Here is a 20,283-nt window from a genome sequence, read left to right on the forward strand (position 1 = left end):
TTGTCTGTGATCCGGATGGGGGCTTTTTCCTCGGGGCAGGTGAGCGCGCTTGGAGAGGCCCCGGCCCCCGCGCACGCGTCCTGGCGGTTGCCTGGCAACGCAGCCCGGCCATGGAGGCGTCTTACAAGTCTGAGTCCGAGTCTGAGGCCTGGCCTGGCACTCAGCGGCCCGGGACCGGGACCGTGAGCGCGGCGGTGCGCGAGCACTTGCGGAAGCTGTGTCTGCGCGAGTTCCCGTGCGGCGCCGGCAGCTGGGTGCGGGCGCCGGGGCTGGGACTCTGGGGGCCTGGACCGGCTGCGGGGAGGCACGGGCCCGGGCGAGCGGGGCGGGCTGGTCCCTGGGGCCTCGGATCTGCGCATTCTGGGGGCCGCCAACGTGGGGGCGGGTGGGGCTCGAGGGTGAAGGTGGGGACCGGGCCGTCGGCACTGCCGGGGGGGAGGAGAGCGGGGCCCATCCTGAGCACCTCAGCTGACCTGGGTCGGGGCCTCTCCCTGACTCGATGCCAACACCCCAGATTTCCAGTGGGCAGGTTCCTTTGGGGTGAAAAGCTTTTGTTTTGGGCAAAGAGTGCCACAACTTTTCCCAGCCTCCGAGCATTTAATGAGAGCCTGAGGCAGTGTGAGACGTGGCTCTGAGCCTGAAGCCTGTGACCTTGGGTCCAGGAGAAGGGGTTACCCCTGCATCCCACCTGTCTCCAGAGTCCTAGACCCTTCCCTTCCGTGGCTTCAACCACGAGGGGAGCCCAGGTGTAGCCCAGGAAGGCCTATTGCCCAGGCTGGAGCTTAGTGACGCGATCTCGATTTACTGTAACCTCTGCCTCCTGAGTAACGGAGATTACAGGCAGCTGCCACCATGCCCAGCTAATTATTGTATTTTTAGTAGAGACAGAGTTTCACCATGTTGCCCAGGCTAGTCTCAAACTCCTGACCTCAAGTGGTCCGCCCGCCTTTTTAAAAGGAATGGGATCTTTTAATTATGTTGTATCTCACCTCATCTGTAGTTATATCCATGGCTAATAATCCATCAAAATTATTGATTACTGTCTAAATTTCTTTTTTCTCTTTTTTTTTTTTTGAGATGGAGTCTCACTCTGTCCACCCAGCCTGGAGTGCAGTGGTGTGATCTCGGCTCACTGCAACCTTCACCTCCCGGGTTCAAACGATTCTCCCGCCTCAGCCTCCCGAGTAGCTGAGACTACAGGCGCCCGCCACCACGCCTGGCTCATTTTTTGTATTTTTAGTAGAGACGGGGTTTCACCGTGTTAGCCAGGATGGTCTCGATCTCCTGACCTCATGATCCGCCTGGCTCGTCCTCCCAAAGTGCTGGGATTACAGGCGTGAGCCACCGTGCCCGGCCCACTCTCTAGATTTCTAAACTTGATCCCTAATCATCCAGTTTTATGATCTGTTCTGTTTTGAGCATTTGGTGTCCTTAAGGGGGCTGTGTCACACCTAGAGAAATCCCCACCTCTGCCACTGCAGAATAAGTCGCGCTTTCTTCCTCAAACTTGGCGAACATGGAGAGAGCTGGTCCCCAAAGAGGAGGATGTGGTGAGCCCCGGGGAGGAGACGGTGGAGGCCCTGCTGGGCCTGGTCCGCAGCCCCCACTCCCCCTGGGCTCTGCTGAACGACTCGAATGCTGAAGACAGTTTCCTGAGAGAACTGGCCATCCGGAACCCGCTGATGATCACAGACACCTTCTTCTACTCCTACTTCCGGTCCCTGCGGGTGGTAGACAAGGAGGTGAGTGCTGGGCACGTAGGGGGGTGATGCTAGGGTGGCCGCTTCCCTAAGGGAGGTTGGGGGGAGGGGACCCTTCCCCACAGTGCCTCAGGGATCCTGCCCTGGGGGCTGAAGCCAAGGCCAGGCTGCCCTCTGCTTCATCTCCCTGGCTTGTGTGCCAGGCAGGGCCAGCTACTCGGTCAGCCTCGCGTTTCTTCTTCCTTTACCCCTGGAGGCCATCATGGCACATCTTCCACAGCTGAGTTCTGCAGTGGACTCTCCTGGGTTCTAGTAAAGGTTTTCCAAAGGGTCTGTGTTAGTTTTACTTCATTTAAACCATGGAAGTCAGGGTGGTTGGTGTAGTTCCAACTATTTTAATTTGTTACCAAAAAGCATTTTTTGTTTGTATCAGTAACAGAGCCCAGGCTCGGCACGGTGGCTCTCTGGTGCTTGTAATCTCAGCACTTTGGGAGGCTGAGGCAGGAGGATTGTTTGAGTCTAGGTGTTAGAGACCCAGCCTGGGTAACATAGTGGGATCCCATCTCTAAAAAATTTTAAAATTTAGCCAGGTATAGTGGTGCACGCCTGTAACCCCAGCTACTCGGAGGCTGAGGCAGGAGAATCACTTGAGCTGGGGAGGTAGAGGCTGCAGTGATCATGATCACACCGCTGCACTCCAGCCTAGGTGACAGAATGAGACCCTGTCTCAAGCAAGCAAGCAAGCAAGAGTGAGACTCTGTCTCAATGAATAAATAAAGTCAGCAAGCCAGCCCAAACATTGCCTGGAAACTTGGTCTCAGCCTTCCCCAGGCTTGGCCTTCTTTTTCCAGAGCCACTGGGAAGTGACACGGCACTGGGGGACAAATAGGGTGACTGGTAGCAGTTTGCCAGGGACTTTCAGTTTCAGTGCAGAAGGTTTCGTGTCCTGGGAACGAACCCCTTCCGTCCTTGGCAGACTGGCACAGTTGGTGACCCTGGAGAAGGGAGGCCCCGCTAGAAAGGGTCCCGATGTCTTTGAGGCCACAGGAACTGAGGAGTCATGGATGGGTCACTGCAGCTTCTAGTCAGACCCTGCTCTGGGTGATTCCTGGACACCTTGACTGACTGCAGTGCCCAGAGTTCACTGTGGCTCTGGGGCAGACAGAAAGGAGAGAGGTTCCTGCCCTCACAGGTGGCTTATGGTCCAACAAAGGACACAGGTCATTGGCCTGGAAATCACGCACCGCCTATGGTCAGAGAAGGATGGAGGTTGGGAGAGGCTCTTGGATCTTGGCAGAACAATGCAGTGCGGGAACGGCTTCCAGGGAAGCAGGGGGTGGGGAGGGAGGGGAGGTAACTGATGGAGGAGCCGCTGTCTTCCTAATGTGGACATGGGTTCTGTGCCTGTGCTCCCTTGCCTGCTATAGCCCTCAACTTCCTCTCCCCTCTTCCAGGTCACCCTGGTGGATAAAGACCTCCTGAAATTTCTAAAGCTGGAGGAATTGGTACTGAGCGCCAATCGAATCAAGGAGGTGGATGCCACCAATCTGCCCCCCACACTCAAGGTGAAGGAGCCCTGGTCTGTTTGGAGTATTTGGGCCACCGCAGCCCAGAGGCCTTGCTCTACCCTACCCCACATAGATGTGGCCAGTGTGGGTGGAGGGTAGGGCCCAGCTCCAGGCTTTTAAAATGTAGGGCACTTTCCTAGAAGTTTAACATAGAATTACCGTATGACCCAGTGCTTCCATTCCTAGGTGTATCCATGAGGGAACTGAAGACAGGGACTTAGCCAGATTCTTGTACTCCAGAGTTCAGAGCTGCTTTACTCACAATAGCAGAAGGGTGGACAGAACTCAAGTGTCTATAAACAGATGAACGGATAAACAAACAAAAAATGTGGCACAGGCCAGGTGCGGTGGCTCACGCCTGTAATCCCAGCACTTTGGGAGGCTGAAGTGGGCAGATTGCCTGTTCTCAGAAATTTGAAACCAGCCTGGGCAACATGGGAATATCCCGTCTCTACAAAAATACAAAAATTAGCTGGGCGTGGTGGCTGGTGCCTGTAATACCAGCTACTCTCGAGGCTGAGGCAGGAGAATCGCTTGAACCCAGGAGGCGGAGGTTGCAATGAGCCAAGATTGTGCCACCGCACTCCAGCCTGGGCGACAGAGCAAGACTCCACCTCAAAATAATAATAAATAAACAATAAATAAATAAAAATTTAAAAAGCCCAAACCAGCAAGCAAACAACAACAACAAAAAAGGTGTGTGAGGCCGTGGATGAGAACTACAAGCAAGGAAGGTTAGCTTTGGATTTTTGCCTTAATCCATCGAGGGGCCCTTTGGGCCTCCCAGGGACACATTCCTATGGGTTGAGAAGGTGCCAGATGTTATGCAGATCCCCACTGCCAATCCAACATCACCCCCCATTCCAGATGTTGAAGGGTCTTTCACAAAAGGCAAAGAAACTTCCAGAGACCTGCTGCAGGAATCTTTTCTTCCTGGGTTTTTTAAAGGGAGGCCGGGTGGCGCCAGGGAGGCCGGGTGTGAGTAATCTGTGATTCCTCTACTAAATTCTGCGGGACGGAGGGGAGGGGCCTGATCCTCAGCGCTGACTTGGCGCCCTATCGTCCCGGGCCTTCCGTGTGGTCTCCCAGGTGCTGGAGCTCTACGGCAATGAGATCAGCAGCATGGAGTGTCTGTGCGCCCACCCGCCCGCCAGCCTGCAGCACCTGGGGTTAGGCCACAACAAGCTTCTAGGCCCCTTGGAAAGTCTCTACGTCACCGCTGATCACTGGTAACTCCGGAGCCCAGGTGGAAAGCGAGAGGGAGGGATTAAGTATCAGGCTGAGGCGATTTTACCCCGGTGGCGTGAGAGCTCAGCTTTGGTCTTTTCTGTAACTCCCAGCTGGCTGCTAACTCCAGCCTTACGGTTTATTTTTCTGAATCCCCCTTCAGTGGGATTTTGTAAACAAAAAGCCCAGAGAACAAGAGGTGGTGGGTGTGAAAGCCTTTGCTTTGGTGCCGTCTTTTAATTTTTTTATTTTAATTTTTTTTTTTTTTTTGAGATGGAGTTTCCCTCTTGCCCAGGCTAGAGTGCTGTGTGCTGTCTCGACTATGCAACCTCTACCTCCCAGGTTCAAGCGATTCTCCTGCCTCAGCCTCCCAAGTAGCGGGTATTGCAGGCACCCACCACCACACCTGGCTAATTTTTGTATTTTTAGTAGAGATGGGGTTTCACCATGTTGGCCAGGCTGGTCTTGAACTCCTGACCTCAAGTGATCCACTTACTTCAGCCTCCCAAAGTGCTGTGATTACAAGCATGAGCCACTGCACTTTGCCTGGTGCCATATTTTAGAGGAGGGTTTCTCCCTTTGGGCTCGCTGGCATTGGTGCCCCATCATTCTTTGCTGTGGGGCTGTCCTGGGTATGGTAGGATATTGAACAGCATCCCTGGCCTGCATCTGCAGATGCCAGGGGCACCTCCCTGCTAGTTGTGACAAACAAAAATGTCTCCAGACAGTACCTAATGTCCCCTGAGCAGCAAAATCCCCCAAGCTGAGAACCGCTGGCCTGGAACCAAGCCCTCCTGGCGCCGGCCGCTCCATCGCTGTTGAAGGTTCAGGCTCGTTAGGAGCCTGCAGACGGTTCAGCTCCCAGTTGATACTCAGCTTGGTTTCCTCCGTGGGTGAGCGGCAGAAAACTTAACATCCTGGACCTGAGGGGTAGGAGGGGGACCAGAGACCACCCAGAAAGGGCCATCAAAGGAAGCTGGGAGAGGAAGGCTTTGCAAAGCATGCTGTGAGAAGTCCCAGGACTTCAGCAGTCCAGCAAGGACGGAAGGGGTAGAACCGCCTCCCCCCTTTCCTTCCCCCAAGGAACCTGGAGGGCACGCCTTTGGGGGGTCCAACCCTCTGCATGCCTGGAGCGGGCGGATGCAGCAGGGAAGGGAAGCCCCTCTCGGACCCTGCTTTCCTCTTCCTCCTCTTCTCTTCTGCTCTTAGGGGAAGAGTGAGGCTAGGATTGGGGGACGCTGTGCTGGCAGCGGCTGCTTGTGTTTTTCGTCTGTTCTCAGAGCTGAGATCAAGTCGCTTTCTAGTTTGTGGCAGCAGGAAATTCACCCTGCCCCTGCCCTGTGTCTTGGTCTGGCCACAGGCCTCGGCCCATGCCCTTTGCAGGCCCCTCCCAGCCCCCTTGCCTCCTGGGGTCCTGCCCCAGTCTGCCTTTGAGACGCCATCTCCTGCTTCTAGGATGCCCAGCCCTCCAGCCTCTGGCTCCCTCCTCCCAGTCCCCAGCGTCAACCCCACTCCTGCCCTGTCCACTCCTGCCCCTGTCCACAGCTCCCCCACGGTGGCTGTCCCCTGCTGTGCCATCCAGTCTGCCCGTAGTATTTGTGCAGAGCCTCCTAGACGCACGCAGTGTGCAAAGCTCTACGGAAGCTACTGAGAGGTTTGGCCAAGAAGAGAGGAGTCCCGCGAGGGGAGGTCGGTGGGGGCGTCTCTGTGGCTCTGACTGAGGGCGGCAGTGCTACGGAGAGTGGAGACGAAGAGCCAGGCACTCATTCCCGACCTGGGGTTAACTTGGGTCAAGGGTAGGACAGGGTGTGCAGGCCATGGGTGGGCAGAGTCCTTAGGCCCAGGCCCACCGTTGGTTTGGCTGCAGGGCTGCTTGTCCCCTGCTCACCTGGCTTCTTGACCCTCAGACGGTCCTGCTTACCTTCCAGGCCCAACCTCGTCTCCCTGGACCTGGGCTTCAATGACCTGACAGACCTGCAGAGCATGGTTGCCAGCCTGAGGACCCTCCGGCACCTGCGACTCCTGGTGCTGCAGGGAAACCCACTGGCCTTGGTGCCCTACTACCGCGGCCTCACCATCGACAGCCTGGCCCAGCTCTGCGTGCTGGACGACATCACCGTGTCTCCCAACGAGAAGCATCTCTTCCGGGGGCTCAGCCTCAATGGCGGTGAGGGTGCTGGCAGGCAGGGAGGGGGTGGCGCGTGACACCCCAGCCTCCGCCTGGCTGTGCCCCGCCCTCCTGGGTCCGCACACCCCTCTGTCCTGCAACTCCCCATTTGACCCAGACCCTAGTCAGGTACAGCCTCTCTTCTGGGCCAGAGTTTTCCGCCAGGCTTTGATTCCGTGATTGGGATTTGGAGACAGAAATGAGAGGGGGAGGCTGGGCGCGGTGACTCGCGCCTGTAATCCCAGCACTTTGGGAGGCTGAAGCAGGCAGATCGCTTGAAGTCAGGAGTTTGAGACCAGCCTGGCCAACATGGTGAAAACCTCATCTCTGCTAAAAATACAAAAATTAGCCGGGCATGGTGGCAAGTGCCTGTAATCCCAGCTACTCGGGAGGCTGAGGCATGAGAATCTCTTGAACCCAGGAGGTGGAGGTTGCAGTGAGCCAAGATGACACCAGTGTACTCCAGCCTAGGCAACAGAGCGAGACAAAAAAAAAAAAAAAAGAGGTGGTGCAGGAGGATCACTTGAGCCCAGGAGGTGGAGGCTGCAGTGAGCTATCATCTCACCACTGCACTCTAGCCTGGCCACAGAGCGAGACCCTGTCTCTAAAAAAATAAAAAATAAAAAACCTGTAGGGACTTGGGGCAGTTATTTCAATCAGCTTCTTCACCTCCCTGGTGGCTGGAGATCACCCCCTTGTGGTTCATGCTGCAAGGTGCACTGGAGGCTTCTTCAGGTCACTGTGACGTGCTAGATAATACTAAGGTGACCTTCTGCAGAGCAGCCCTTATCATTCCCATATACAGATCAGGAAGACACGCTGAAGAGGGGTATAATGACACCCAGATCACTCCAGGCCAGCTTGCCGGAGCGGTGGCCTAAACCTGACTGCCTCACCAAGGCTCAGCCCTGAGTGCTGGAGAGAATCCAGGGCCCTGTGCCTTCCCAGCCCTCTTGTTTTCTGTCTGCCAACTTCCATTCCACGGGGCCCCCTGTCCTGCCCATTCCTCTCTGCAGATCTCTTGGCACAGGAGGCGCAGTTTGTGGTGACCATCGGAAACATCAGAGGAGTCCTGGACACCTCTGTCCTAGACCCGGAACCTGGGCCCGAAGGCCCTTTCGTTGCTTATAGCTATTACGTGACGTACGATTTTGTGAGAGACGAAGAAGGTGAAGCGGATGAGGACACAGGCGAGCTGGCTGAGGTGTGCCCTGGGCTGTCCCTGGGAGTGTGGGAGGCTCTTGTGAAGGCTGAACCGCTTCGTGGGCCCCAGGAAAATCCTTTTAATTAATTTATTTATTTATTGAGGCAGAGTCTCACTGGAGTGCACTGGTGTGATCTCAGCTCACTGCAACCTCTGCCTCCCGGCTTCAAGCGATTCTCCTGCCTCAGCCTCCCCAGTAGCTGAGATTACAGGTGCCCACCACTACGCCCAGCTAATTTTTGTATTTTTAGTAGAGATGAGGCTTCACCTTGTTGACCAGGCTGCTCTGGAACTCCTGAGCTCAAGTGATCCTCAGCCTCCCGAAGTGCTGGGATTACAGGCGTGAGCCACTGCACCCAGCCCCATTCTGCAATTTCTACAACACCTCCCATCTCCCTCCACATCAGAAGAAAACCCAAGGATACCATCCGACTAGGGGAAATGTGATGACGCCTGTCTCCTGCTCCCACGTAGAAGTGGTTCTTGCTTTTGCTCTTAACATAGGTCTCTCAGAAAAAACAAAACTGGGTTTCTAAGAGCCTTCCTGCCTCCTGGCGTGGTGTGTCTGCTCATGCGTGAACCTCACCCAGGTGTCGGGAGCTGTGTTACAGACACCCCCGGGCATCGGCTGAGCGTGTCCTGAGGACGGCAGCCTTGGACGAGTTTCTGTCTTCCTGCAGATCGTCAAGCCCTCTCCCAGCTCAGAATTATTAGTTGAGGAATCTCCTGAAGAGGTCGGCGAAGATGTCATCAAAGACATTGTTGGAGGGGTCACTGAAGAGGTCGAAGGATCTCTGGAGTCTGAGGTGGAGGAGTCAGGAGAGTCGGAGCTGTCTGTCATCTCGGGGCCTTCAACCGTCTTGCAGACGCCAAGGGCCTCTGCAGAAGAGCTGGCCAAGTTGCGGCTGCGTATAGATCCCCGGCTCTGCCCGTCCCCAGGGTAAGGATGGAAACCTGAACCAGGGCAAGTGGTCAGAGCAGTAGGGTCACAAGCCTAGACCACACTGTGGCCTTCCATTAAAAGTCCTGAGGCTGGCTGGGCGCAGTGGCTCACGCCTGTAATCCCAGCACTTTGGGAGGCCAAGGCGGGCAGTCAGGAGATTGAGACCATCCTGGCTAACACGGTGAAACCCCGTCTCCACTAAAAATACAAAAAAATTAGCCCCGGACGTGGTGGCGGGCACCTGTAGTCCCAGCTACTCGGGAGGCTGAGGCAGGAGAATGATGTGATCCCAGGAGGTGGGGCTTGCAGTGAGCCGAGATGGCGCCACTGCACTCCAACCTGGGCGATACAGCAAGATTCTGTCTCAGAAAAAAAAAAAAAAGGTCCTGAGACTGAGTCTCTCCTGGATCCCCCACCCCCAGGAATGGTTAAGGCCCCACTAGGCTGTTAGCTGTGCTGGCAGCATTTAGATTTAGTGTTCAGCCCTCTTTTCTGAAGGGTTGAACTTAGCTCAATCCTTCTACTCTAACCATCTACTCAAAGTACAACTGAGTCCCACTTCCCTGACCAGCCAAGATTTTCGGAATGATTGAATTTCTTTTTTGGCGGGGACGGAGTCTCGCTCTGTCACCCAGGCTGGAGTGCAGTGGTGTGATCTCAGCTCACTGCATCCTCCACCTCCCAGATTCAAGCAATTCTTATGCCTGCGCCTACAGTTCGGACTACAGGCATGTGCTACCATGCCCGGCTAATTTTTATATTTTTAGTAAAGATGGGGTTTCACCCTGTTGGCCAGGCTGGTCTCGAGCTCCTGGTCTCAAGTGATCTGCCCGCCTCAGCCTCCCAAAGTGCTGGGATTACAGGCGTCAGCCATCGCACCCGGCCTGAATTTCTTGAGTCGATTGAGAGATTATAAATTAACAGCCCTTTTCATTTCAGCCCTTGGGTGTGAAAACCTTTTTTGGTTTAACATTTTAATCCATCTAAGATGTATTCTGGCACATAAAGTGCTGTAAGGATCTTCCATCTTCCATCCTGTATATCATGTTCTTTCTTGCCAGTCTAGCTCTATTTCTTCTTTTTTTTTGTGCTACTTTTGTTATGAAGATTGTAGTAATTGTTATAAATATTAATTTTATTATAAACATACATGTTACAGACCCAACAATACATTGTTATAATTACTACTTTATATAATCCATGTCTTGCAGAGTAAAAAGGAGAGCACAAAAAATTTTTTTCTTTAAGCTTGTTAACCTTCTTAGTTACCATTTCTGGTTCCTTTCATGTCTTCCTTTAGAATTGATTTGCTGTTGTGGCTCATGCCTGTAATCTCAGCACTTTGGGAGGCCGAGGTGGACAGATTACTTAAGTTCAGGAGGTGGAGACCAACCCGACCAACATGGTGAAACACCGTGTCTACTAAATACAAAAAATTAGCCAGGAGTGGTGATGCGCACCTGTAATCCCAGCTATTTGGGAGGCTGGGGCAGGAGACTTGCTTGAACCCAGGAGGCAGAGGTTGCAGTGAGCCAAGATTGCACCATTGCACTCCACCCTGGGCAATAAGAAGTTCCATCTCCAAAAAAAAAAAAAAAAAAGAAAAGAATTGATTTACTTTCTGGTTTCATTCCTTCCCTCCCTCTTTCTTCCTTTCTCTCTTTCTTTTTTGTGGTGGGGTCTCACTATGTTGACCAGGTTGGTCTTGAACTCCTGATCTCAAGCAATCCTACTGCCTCGGCCTCCCAAAGTGCTGCAATTACAGCTGTGGGGCACTATGCCTGGTCTTGGTGTCATTTTCTTTCTCCAGTATGCTTCATTCTCACCTCCATTTCCTTCATGTTGTTATAGTCAAATATATTACATTTCTACATGTTATAGCCCAAACTACAATCTTATAGATGTTATCTTATGCTATTGTATTTTATTCTAATTAGAATCAAGGACAAGAAATATATGATGATACTGTCTTTTGTATTTGCCTACGTGATTACCTTTATTGGTGCTCTTTGTTTTTATGTTAATTTGAATTACCCTCTGGTGTTACTTCTTTTCAGCCTGAAGAACTTCCTTCAGGAAGTTAATGTATTCATGTATGCAACTTCTTTTCATGTTTTGTGTAAGGCAGATCTACTGGCAACAAAGTCAGTTTTTTCTTTCTCTTGATATGTCTTTATTTCACCTGCAATTTTGAAAGATAGTTTTGTTGGGTATAGAATTATTGGTTGACAGTTTTGGTGTTTTTTTCCCCCCACTACCCCAGAACATCTTTTTTTTTTTTTTTTTTGAGAGGGAAGTCTCGCCCTATTGCCCAGGCTGGAGTGCAGTGGCTGGATCTTGGCTCACTGCAACCTCTGCTTCCTGGATTCAAGTGAGCGATTCTCCTGCCACAGCCTCCTGAGTAGGTGGGATTACAGGTGCCTGCTACCATGCCCAGCTAATTTTTAGTAGAGGCGGGGTCTCACAATATTGGCCAGGCTGGTCTTGAACTCCTGAGCTCACACTCGAGCCTCCTCAGCCTCCCAAAGTGCTGAGATTACAGGTGTGAGCCACCATGCCTGGTCTACCCTAGAACTTTGAATATGTCTCCTGCCTGCCTACTGGCCTCCATTGTTTATGATGAAAAGTCAGCTGTTCATCTTATTGGGATTCCTTTGTCTGTCATGAGTCATTTTCCTCTTCCTGCTTTCAGGATTTTCGCTTTGTCTTTCAGTATTTTTACTATGATGTGTCTGGGTGTGAATATGTTTGCATTTATCCTGCTTGGAGCTTGTCAAGCTTCTTGAATATATAGATGAATGTTTTAAATCAAATCTTGGAAGTTTTCAGCCATTATCCTTCAAGTATTTTTCTCTATTCCTTTTTCTATTGCCTCTCCTTCTAGCACTTCTATTATGTGTTCTTTTAGTAGCTCTTCAGAAAACCCAAGGAAAATCTGGAGTGTTTACCAGGGGCCCACCTCCTTGGAGGGCTTTGAACACAAATTTTTGTCCCCCTAGTGCCCATGAGGTTGCCTAAAGTTCCCTTCAGCTTCTCAGCCACCACTTTTGGAATTGGCTCTTGAGCATTAATGTGGCACTAAGCTCATTCTCTTTGACTGTTCCCCTTTGCCCTGATGTTGGCCCTGAAAATTCTGTGACTTGGCTCTTCAGCACCTTCAACAGATAATGTTAATATTGTGTCCAGCTGATATGACTGTTCTCAGCAGGAAGGTTTGTCCAGTATAGTCTAGTCTACCATGTCCTAAAACAGAATTTCCACATTGATTTTCTAAAAATACATTTTGTTTTTGCAGTCTAATAGATTTATTTTAAATTGTCTTAAGTTATATTCCTTAGTTTACTTGTAAGCCTTTATATTTTCCATATAATTATTTGCCATATGTAATTGCCCAAGTTCAACAATTAGCAAACGCCAGTCATCCACATACCATTTCCAGGTGTGATGCTGGGTATCGGGATTACAAACAACAAATCAGATAGAAAATGGTCTGTTCTAGAGGGTTGGGCGCAGTGGCTCATGCCTGTAATCCCAGCACTTTGGGAGGCCAAGGCAGGTGGATCACTTGAGGTAAGGAGTTCGAGATCAGTCTGGCCAACATGGTGAAACCCTGTATCTACTAAAAATATAAAAAAGTATCTGGGCATGGTGGCACATGCCTGTAATCCCAGCTACTCAGGAGGCTGAGGCAGAAGAATCGCTGGAACCCGGAAGGCAGAGGTTGCAGTGAGCCGAGATTGCGCCATTGCACTCCAGCCCGGGAGACAGAGCAAGACTCCGTCTCAGAAAAAAGATCTGTTCTATTTGGGCACTTACCTTTTCATGAAGGAAGTGAACAAACAGTAATTACATATTCTAATGTCACAAGCGGTACACCAGAGAAAGTACAGGACAAATCTCTGCCCCTAGGGTGGGCACATAGACTTAGACACAAAGAATAGTGGAAATGAGACTTTTAATGGCAGTTTTGCAAGATCCAGTGACTGGTAGGCAGGCAGCTGGGGCAGTCACAACAGGTCATTTATCTCCTAGTGGGCAAACCCCTCTCCCAGTTCCTCATTGGTTGAGTACTGTGGGGTTACAATCTTCCTGGGTGTCACCTAAGTTTCATTATCCCCTTATAAGATCATACTGCGTCCCCTTCCCCACTCAAGTTTTGCTCTTGTCGCCCAGGCTGGAGTGCAGTGGTGCGATCTCGGCTCACTGCAACCTCTGCCTCCTGGGTTCAAGCAATTCTCCTGCCTCAGCCTCCCAAGTAGCTGGGATTACAGACGCACGTCACCACTCCTGGCTAATTTTTTTTTTTTTTTTTTTGGTATTTTTAGTAGAGACAGAGTTTCACTACGTTGGCCAGGCTGGTCTCAAACTTCTGACCTCAGGTGATCCACCCACGTTGGCCTCCCAAAGTGCTGGGATTACAGGAGTGAGCCATCACTGGCCCCCTTTTATGGGCTGACCCCTCCTCTACTTCCTGTTCGCTAAGCGTGACCTTCTAGGTGCCTGAGTCGTGTGGTTTGTCACGTCTGCAAGGCTGGCTGCCAGTACTTAGATTTTTCATGCCTTGCAAATGGACCATTTAAACTGTTTCTCACAGGAGGAATGGTAGAAAGAAGATTAACTATGGAGGAAGGCAGGGATTGGCAAGAGACAGGGCTGGAGAGAGAGAGAGAAAAAGACCCCTTTCTCCTAAGCGGAAACTATCGGAAAGTTTTTCAGCAGAGGAGTAATGAGATCAGGTTTCACATTTGAGGAAGATGACTGCAGTGGACATGGTGACAGTGTGCAGATAGACTTTCAACTCTTCTCCTCACTTCTCCGCTAGATCGTTGAGTGCTAGCCTTCATATGTTTGTATCATTTATGTACATATGTTATCACTGGTTTGGGGTTTTTTAAATGCCATTTTTTATTCAGGAGGGTCAACATTTCTTTAAGCTGAGAAGTACAATTTTTCTTTTCCTTTTTTTTCTTTTTTTTTGAGATGGAGCCTCACTCTGTTGCCCAGGCTGGAGTGCAGTGGCGTAATCTCAGCTCACTGCAACCTCCGCCTCCTGGGTTCAAGCGATTCTCCTGCCTCAGTCTCCCGAGTAACTGGGATTAGAGGCATGCGCCACCACACCCAGCTAATTTTGTATTTTTAGTAGAGGTAAGGTTTCTCCGTGTTGGTTAGGCTGGTCTCGAACTCCCGACCTCAGGTTATCCGCCCGCCTCTGCCTCCCAAAGTGCTGGGATTACAGGCATGAGCCACCGCGCCTGGCGAGAAGTACAATTTTTCACATTCTATCTTGGATTCTTTCTATGTGTCCATTTCACTACATTTCTTTTTTTTTTTTTTTTTGAGACGGAGTCTCGCTCTGTCGCCCAGGCTGGAGTGCAGTGGTATGATCTCTCTCACTTCAATCTCCACCTCCCGGGTTCAAGTGATTCTCCTGCCTCAGCCACTTGAGTAGCTGGAATTACAGGTGCCCGCCACCATGCCCGGCTAATTTTTGTACTTTTAATAGAGACAGGGTTTCACCATGTTGACCAGGAAAGTTCGAGACCAGAACTCCTGACCTTAAGTGACTCACCTGCCTCAGCCTCCCAAAGTGCTGGGATTACAGGCATGAGCCACTGCGCCCGGCTGAGATATAGTTAGCATATCATAATGTTCATTTTAAAGCGCATGTGTCGGTGGTTTTTAGTATATTCACAGAGTCGTGCAACCATTACCACGGTCTAATTCCCGAACGTTTCCATCACCCCAGAAAGGTACCCATTAGGCGTCACCTTCGATTCCCCTATCCTTCTAGTCCAAGGCAACCATTAAAGTACTTTCTGTCTCTATGGATTTGCCTGTTCTGGACATTTCATATGGATGGAATCACAAAATGTGTGGCCTTTTGTGTCTGGCTTCTTTCACTGAGCATCATATTTTCAAGGTTCATCCATGGTGTAGCATCAGTGCTTCCATCTTTTTTCTTTTTTTAATTTAATTTTTTTTTTTTTTGAGATGGGGTTTCGTTCTTGTTGCCCAGGTTGGGGTGCAATGGTGCAATCTCGGCTCACTGCAACCTCCACCTCCCAGGTTCAAGCAATTCTCCTGCCTCAGCCTCCTGAGTAGCTGGGATTACAGGCACCTGCCACCATGCCCGGCTAATTTTTGTATTTTTAGTAGAGACAGGGTTTCACCATGTTGGCCAGGATGATCTGCCCGCCTTGGCCTCCCAAAATGCTGGGATTACAGGTGTGAGCCACCGCGCCCGGCCTCGTTTCACGATTTTTACGTTTCCCTTGTAACACTTGGTTTTTCACAGTTTACAAGCCTTCGTTAATTTACTGGGCTTTACCTGCTGTGATATTTCGTTTGGCAACTTGGTCTCTACTTATCTTGAAGGGAAAGTGTTCTCTCTCCTCAGTGATGAAATAAGTTATTTATTCTATTTTCTTCTGGTTTCTATTAACGTTCAACTTGGACATACTTTAAATTTGTTGGAGTGTATTATTAATTCTCCTTCATGCTGTGATTCAGTTGGTAGAACAGTTTATGTTCAGTCACTTCCTGAGTGGGATGCTGCTTCAGGATTGCCATGGTGTTCTGAGACTTAGGAAACTCCAGTCGCCTCTGTGTTCTAGCCTGGGGCTAGGCTAGAATTGTTTCTGCTTTTTTTTTTTTTTTGAGATGGAGTCTCACTCTGTCACCTAGGCTGGAGTGCCCTGTCACAGTCTCGGCTCACTGCAAGCTCCACCTCCCAGGTTCAAGCGATTCTCCTCCCTCAGCCTCCTGAGTAGCTGGGACCACAGGCACGTGCCAACATGCCTGGCTAATTTTTTTGTATTTTTAGTAGAGATGGGGTTTCACTGTTAGCCAGGATGGTCTCGATCTCCTGACTTCGTGATCCGCCTGCCTCGGCCTCCCAAAGTGCTGGGATTATAGGCGTGAGCCACCCCGTCCAGCCTCTGCTTTTTTTTTTTTTTTTTCCTGTAGGAGGGCCTCACTTTGTTGCCCAGGCTCGAGTGCAGTGGCATGAACACGGCTCACTGAAGCCTTGACTTCCTGGGCTCAAGCAATCCTCCCACCTCAAGCTGGGACTACAGGCATGTGCCACCACGCCCAGCTAATGTGTCTATTTTTTGTAGAAACGGGGTCTCGACATGTTACCCAGGCTGCTCTCGAACTCCTTGGTTCATGCAATCCTCCCATCTCGGCCTCCCAAAGTGCTGGGATTAGAAGCCAGAGCCACCACGCTCAGCCCTTGGCTGAACTCTTCACAAACAACTCTTGGTGCATTGTGGTTGGTTTCTGTCAGTTGCTCAGGGAGGTCCTGCCTCTGAAGGAGGGCTCCACGCACCTTTGTTTTGCTGTCTCCTCTGTGGCCACATTCCTTTCTTGCCTTCTGGTCCCCTTGCCCTGCCTGCTGGCAGCCGGGCCCTGCCTCACGCTGTTTGTGGGCTTTGATGATCATGGTCTCCTCGGATGTCCCCTCGCAGTCCTGTTCCGGGTCCCCGGCCACAGCCCCTGGCTGACGGCACCCACGTCTTCATCTCTCCCTCCCCAAGGACTGTCCTCTTCAACACCACCCACAAGCCCTGGGCTGAGGTCATCCCGTGCGGCTACGAGATGCAGCACTCTCTCAGGGACCTGGTGCCACTGAAGGCCTTCCTGCTGGCGGGAACCACTGTGACCATCGTGGAGGAGAAGGTGGGCAGGCGGAGTCAGCGCCCGCTGTCCACAGGCTGCACTTCTGCCCCTGTTCCTGTTCCCGTCGGGCCGTCCCCCATGGGAGCCCCGCTCCCTGGTTAGATGAGGTCTCAGCGCTGCTCCAGAAAGGGTGAGGGAGAGGCGACCCCAGGCAGCCCACCTGGGCCTCTGCTCACTCGAGGATTCTCTCCTCCCCCTAGATTCTCTCCTGGCCTGTGGTGCTACCTGCTGTTGACAGTCCCCTGTCTGCCAAGAGAGGAAAGGGGGAGAAGGACAAGAAAGGGAAGGAGAAAGACAGGAAGGGGCAAGGAGAGAAAGAGCCGGCCAAGGTACTGGGCCTTGGTGCTGGGGAGGGCAGCCTGGCCACATCCTTGCCTCGACACGTCCCACCCTCCTGTCCTCCCCTAGCAGGAGCGGAAGGTGCCGAAGAAGAAGAAAGAGCTGCCCAAGGAGCTCCGGCAGGACCCCCCCATCCTCCAGGTGCTGGGCCGGGGCCTGGTGATCCTGGAGCCCCTGCTTGCCGGGGAGCCCCTGGTGTCCACTGTGTGCAACTTCGGCATGGTCCGCACCTTGACATCAGACAGGCTGACACTGGCCAGGGTACAGCCGGGCCCCAGCCACATCCTCCACCTCTGCCTTCGCCCTCCCCACCGGAACCCTGTGGGCAAGCAAGGGCTGAGGGCCTAGGTCACCGGATGGGGAGGAGGTGGCAGGGAGGGCCTTTCCCTGGGTCACGCAGCCAGCGAGGCTGCTGGTGCTGCCGCCTGCACAGAGGGCGCCTCCGGGGACTTTGGCCCAGTCAGCAGCCTTCCCCTGGGGGTGGGCTGGGGCAGGCACCCTCACCAGGAGACCCCCGCCTTCCTGGACCTGTCAGATGTCTTGGAGGACGTGGGCCCCCAGAGACACTCCTCCAGCACCTCCCCTCTCCAGTAAGCATCTCGTTTTGTGGTTTTTTCTCTCAGGATTCAAAGAAGATTAAGAAAGTTGCCAAAAAAGGTGAGTGCCGATGGTGGTGACTGAGGGCAGGGAGTGTCAGTAGGACCCGCCGAGAGCCAGCCCTGGTGGAGGCCAAAGGAACAGAAGGGTGGGGAATGGTAGCTTCTGGCCTGGCCTGGGGAGAGGCCACATCCCCTCTTAGGATCCAGTGTTGTTATTTCTTCTCTGCAGCCCTCAGACCACAGGGCCTGTGTGGGTTGTGGCGCGGGTGGGGAAGGCACCTGTGGTAGAGCCATAGGGGGCAAGGGCTTGGAGCTGGGGCTGCCTGGGGTTCATCTGCTTCCGAGGTATCTGCCTCCAGCTTCAGGCCATCGGCCCTCATTTGCTGTAAAAGGGACCTGGACTTGTCCTGTGGGGAGCTGCAGAAGCATCTGAAATGGGTGCGTCTCAGATTTGAGGTTCAGAAAGAACATCCAGCCGGGAGGGAGAGAAAGGAGACAGGGAGAGCCGTGGGAGGTGGCTGCAAAGGCACGAGGCCCGATCACAGCAGAGCAACCCATCAGGCTGAAGCTGAAAAGTGGAAACAGGCCCGACGTGGTGGCTCACGCCTGTAATCCCAACACTTTGGCGTGCTTATCACCTGAGGTGAGGAGTTCAAGACCAGCCTGGCCAACACGGCGAAATCCCGTCTCTACTAAAAACACAAAAATTAGGCCGGGCGCGGTGGCTCAAGCCTGTAATCCCAGCACTTTGGGAGGCCGAGACGGGCGGATCACGAGTTCAGGGGATCGAGACCATCCTGGCTAACACAGTGAAACCCCGTCTCTACTAAAAAATACAAAAACTAGCCGGGCGAGGTGGCGGGCGCCTGTAGTCCCTGCTGCTCGGGAGGCTGAGGCAGGAGAATGGCGTAAACCCGGGAGGCGGAGCTTGCAGTGAGCTGAAATCCGGCCACTGCACTCCAGCCTGGGTGACAGAGCGAGACTCCGTCTCAAAAAAAAAACAAAAACAAAAACAAAAATTAGCCAGGTGCGGTGGTGAGTGCCTGTAATCCCAGCTACTCAGGAGACTGGGGCAGGAGAGTTGCTTGAACCTGGAAGGCAGGTTCAAGCTCAGGTAGTGGGCTGAGATCGTGCCATTTCACACCAGCCTGAAGAAGTAAACGTTGAAGGGCATACGCTACTGGACTTCAAAACCCATGCCTATATGAATACATGATTTGTGATACTTATCTGTGGGTTAAGATGGCCTTAAAAGGTTGTTTTGGCTGGGCGTGGTGGCTCAAGCCTGTAATCCCAGCACTTTGGGAGGCCGAGGCAGGCGGATCACGAGGTCAGGAGATCGAGACCATCCTGGCTAACACGGTGAAACCCCGTCTCTACTAAAAATACAAAAAATTAGCCAGGCGTGGTGGCGGGTGCCTGTAGTCCCAGCTACTCGGAAGGCTGAGGCAGGAGAATGGCGTGAACCCGGGAGGCGGAGCTTGCAGTAAGCCGAGATTGCGCCACTGCACTCCAGCCTGGGCGACAGAGCGAGACTCCGTCTCAAAAAAAAAAAAAAAAAAAAAAAGTTTTTAAAATCTCTTTAATGTTTGGCTTAATTGAAGACAGCTGGATTCTTATAGCTACTTCTGCAGTCAACCGCTTGCAATATGTTGCTGTAATTGAAGCGCATAAAAAAAATCCAACCTCAGACCTATAATTGGAAAAGAGGGGAGTATTTTAATAGACCTTCAAATAATATAATTTCTTTAATATTACACCAAATTTGACAAGTGGTAGTTTCTTAAAGGTTGTTACAATGTGAAAACAATCTATATTGAATTTTTCATAATCAGATTAAAATTAGTCTAGTTTGCATTTTGAATGGATATTTTACCATGCACGGTTTGTAACATGCATGAGTTACTTGTAAACTACAGGTTAACCGACTTATGCAGACATTCCAACTGTTGACACCCGTCACTATGCATTTTCCAAAAATCACTTTCTTTATCACCACCCACGTCATTAGAAAGGTCTTTGAGTATTGGAAAATTGGTAACTTCATGGTGGCAGTAACAATGTTTTTTCATTTTTAGGGCAAATGTTATAATTTATTGAAATGCTTTCAGTTGTTTCCCCCGAAGTGCTAGAATTACTTCATTTTTAAGAAAATATCTGCAGCTGGGTGCTGTGGCTCACGCCTGTAATTCTAGCACTTTGGGAGGCCTAGGCGGGAGGATCACTTGAGGTCAGGGGTTCGAGAGCAGCTTGGCCAACATGGTGAAACTCTGTCTCTACTAAAAATACAAAAATTAGCCAGTCGTGGTGACAGGCGCCTGTAATCCCAGCTACTTGGAGGCTGAGGTAGGAGAATCGCTTGAACCTGGGAGGCGGAGGCTGCAGTGAACTGAGATCGCGCTACTGCACTCTAGCCTGGGCGACGGAGCAAGACACTGTCTCAAAGCAAAAAGCAGCCAGTCTTGCAACTCAAACAGCTGCGACTTATTAAATGATCTAATTAAATTCAATTTAATTTTCTTATTACGGTTAAGACCCGAGGACGGAAACTGAGCTCCTGCTGGCATAGGGCCCAGGGCTTGCATTTGGGATGGGTCAAAGCGACCGAGAACGCCAGCCCATCCGTCTCCCGGGGCTCATGTTCGCGTTTTAATTTTCTCAGAAAAGCCAAAAGCCGTGAATCCGATCTACGAAAGCGATTACCACCCCGAGCCCCTGACGGTAGAGGTGCAGATCCAGCTGAACCAGTGCCGCTCGGCGGAGGAGGCTCTGCGCATGTTCGCCGTGTAGGGCGTGGGTAATAAACGCTGTTTCCAGCACTCCCGCCTCGGCGTCTGTCCCGCCGCGCGCGTCGGG

General features: G+C 51.8%; 1 protein-coding gene across 11 annotated transcripts; it reads left to right on the plus strand.

The window, feature by feature from the left end:
• The first annotated feature begins 10 nt into the window (after positions 1–10).
• Positions 11–20,246, plus strand: LRRC43 (leucine rich repeat containing 43). 11 transcript variants are annotated; one of them, XM_009181882.4, is made up of 13 exons: positions 11–254; positions 1,482–1,742; positions 3,155–3,265; positions 4,358–4,497; positions 6,424–6,662; positions 7,679–7,866; positions 8,547–8,806; positions 16,348–16,489; positions 16,690–16,818; positions 16,898–17,089; positions 17,452–17,485; positions 17,877–18,070; positions 20,090–20,215. In XM_009181882.4, the coding sequence occupies exons 1-13, from the start codon at positions 111–113 to the stop codon at positions 20,105–20,107; spliced, it is 2,052 nt and encodes a 683-aa protein (XP_009180146.1). In that variant the 5' UTR covers positions 11–110; the 3' UTR covers positions 20,108–20,215. The 11 variants fall into 11 exon arrangements, with proteins under 11 accessions (XP_009180146.1, XP_009180149.1, XP_009180147.1 ...); XM_009181885.4 differs by having other exon boundaries at positions 16,898–16,969; XM_009181883.4 differs by having other exon boundaries at positions 16,901–17,089.
• The last annotated feature ends 37 nt before the right edge of the window (positions 20,247–20,283 follow it).

This window comes from Papio anubis, chromosome 9 (genome assembly GCF_008728515.1).
Source record: "Papio anubis isolate 15944 chromosome 9, Panubis1.0, whole genome shotgun sequence".
Lineage (NCBI taxonomy): Eukaryota > Metazoa > Chordata > Mammalia > Primates > Cercopithecidae > Papio > Papio anubis.

Bases quoted from the DNA above. Each gene is read 5' to 3' on its own strand.
- LRRC43 (XM_009181882.4), top strand. From the start codon at position 111: ATGGAGGCGTCTTACAAGTCTGAGTCCGAGTCTGAGGCCTGGCCTGGC. The intron at 1,743-3,154 runs GTGAGTGCTGGG...CCCCTCTTCCAG, and splicing joins TGCGGGTGGTAGACAAGGAG to GTCACCCTGGTGGATAAAGA. The intron at 6,663-7,678 runs GTGAGGGTGCTG...TCCTCTCTGCAG, and splicing joins GGGGCTCAGCCTCAATGGCG to ATCTCTTGGCACAGGAGGCG.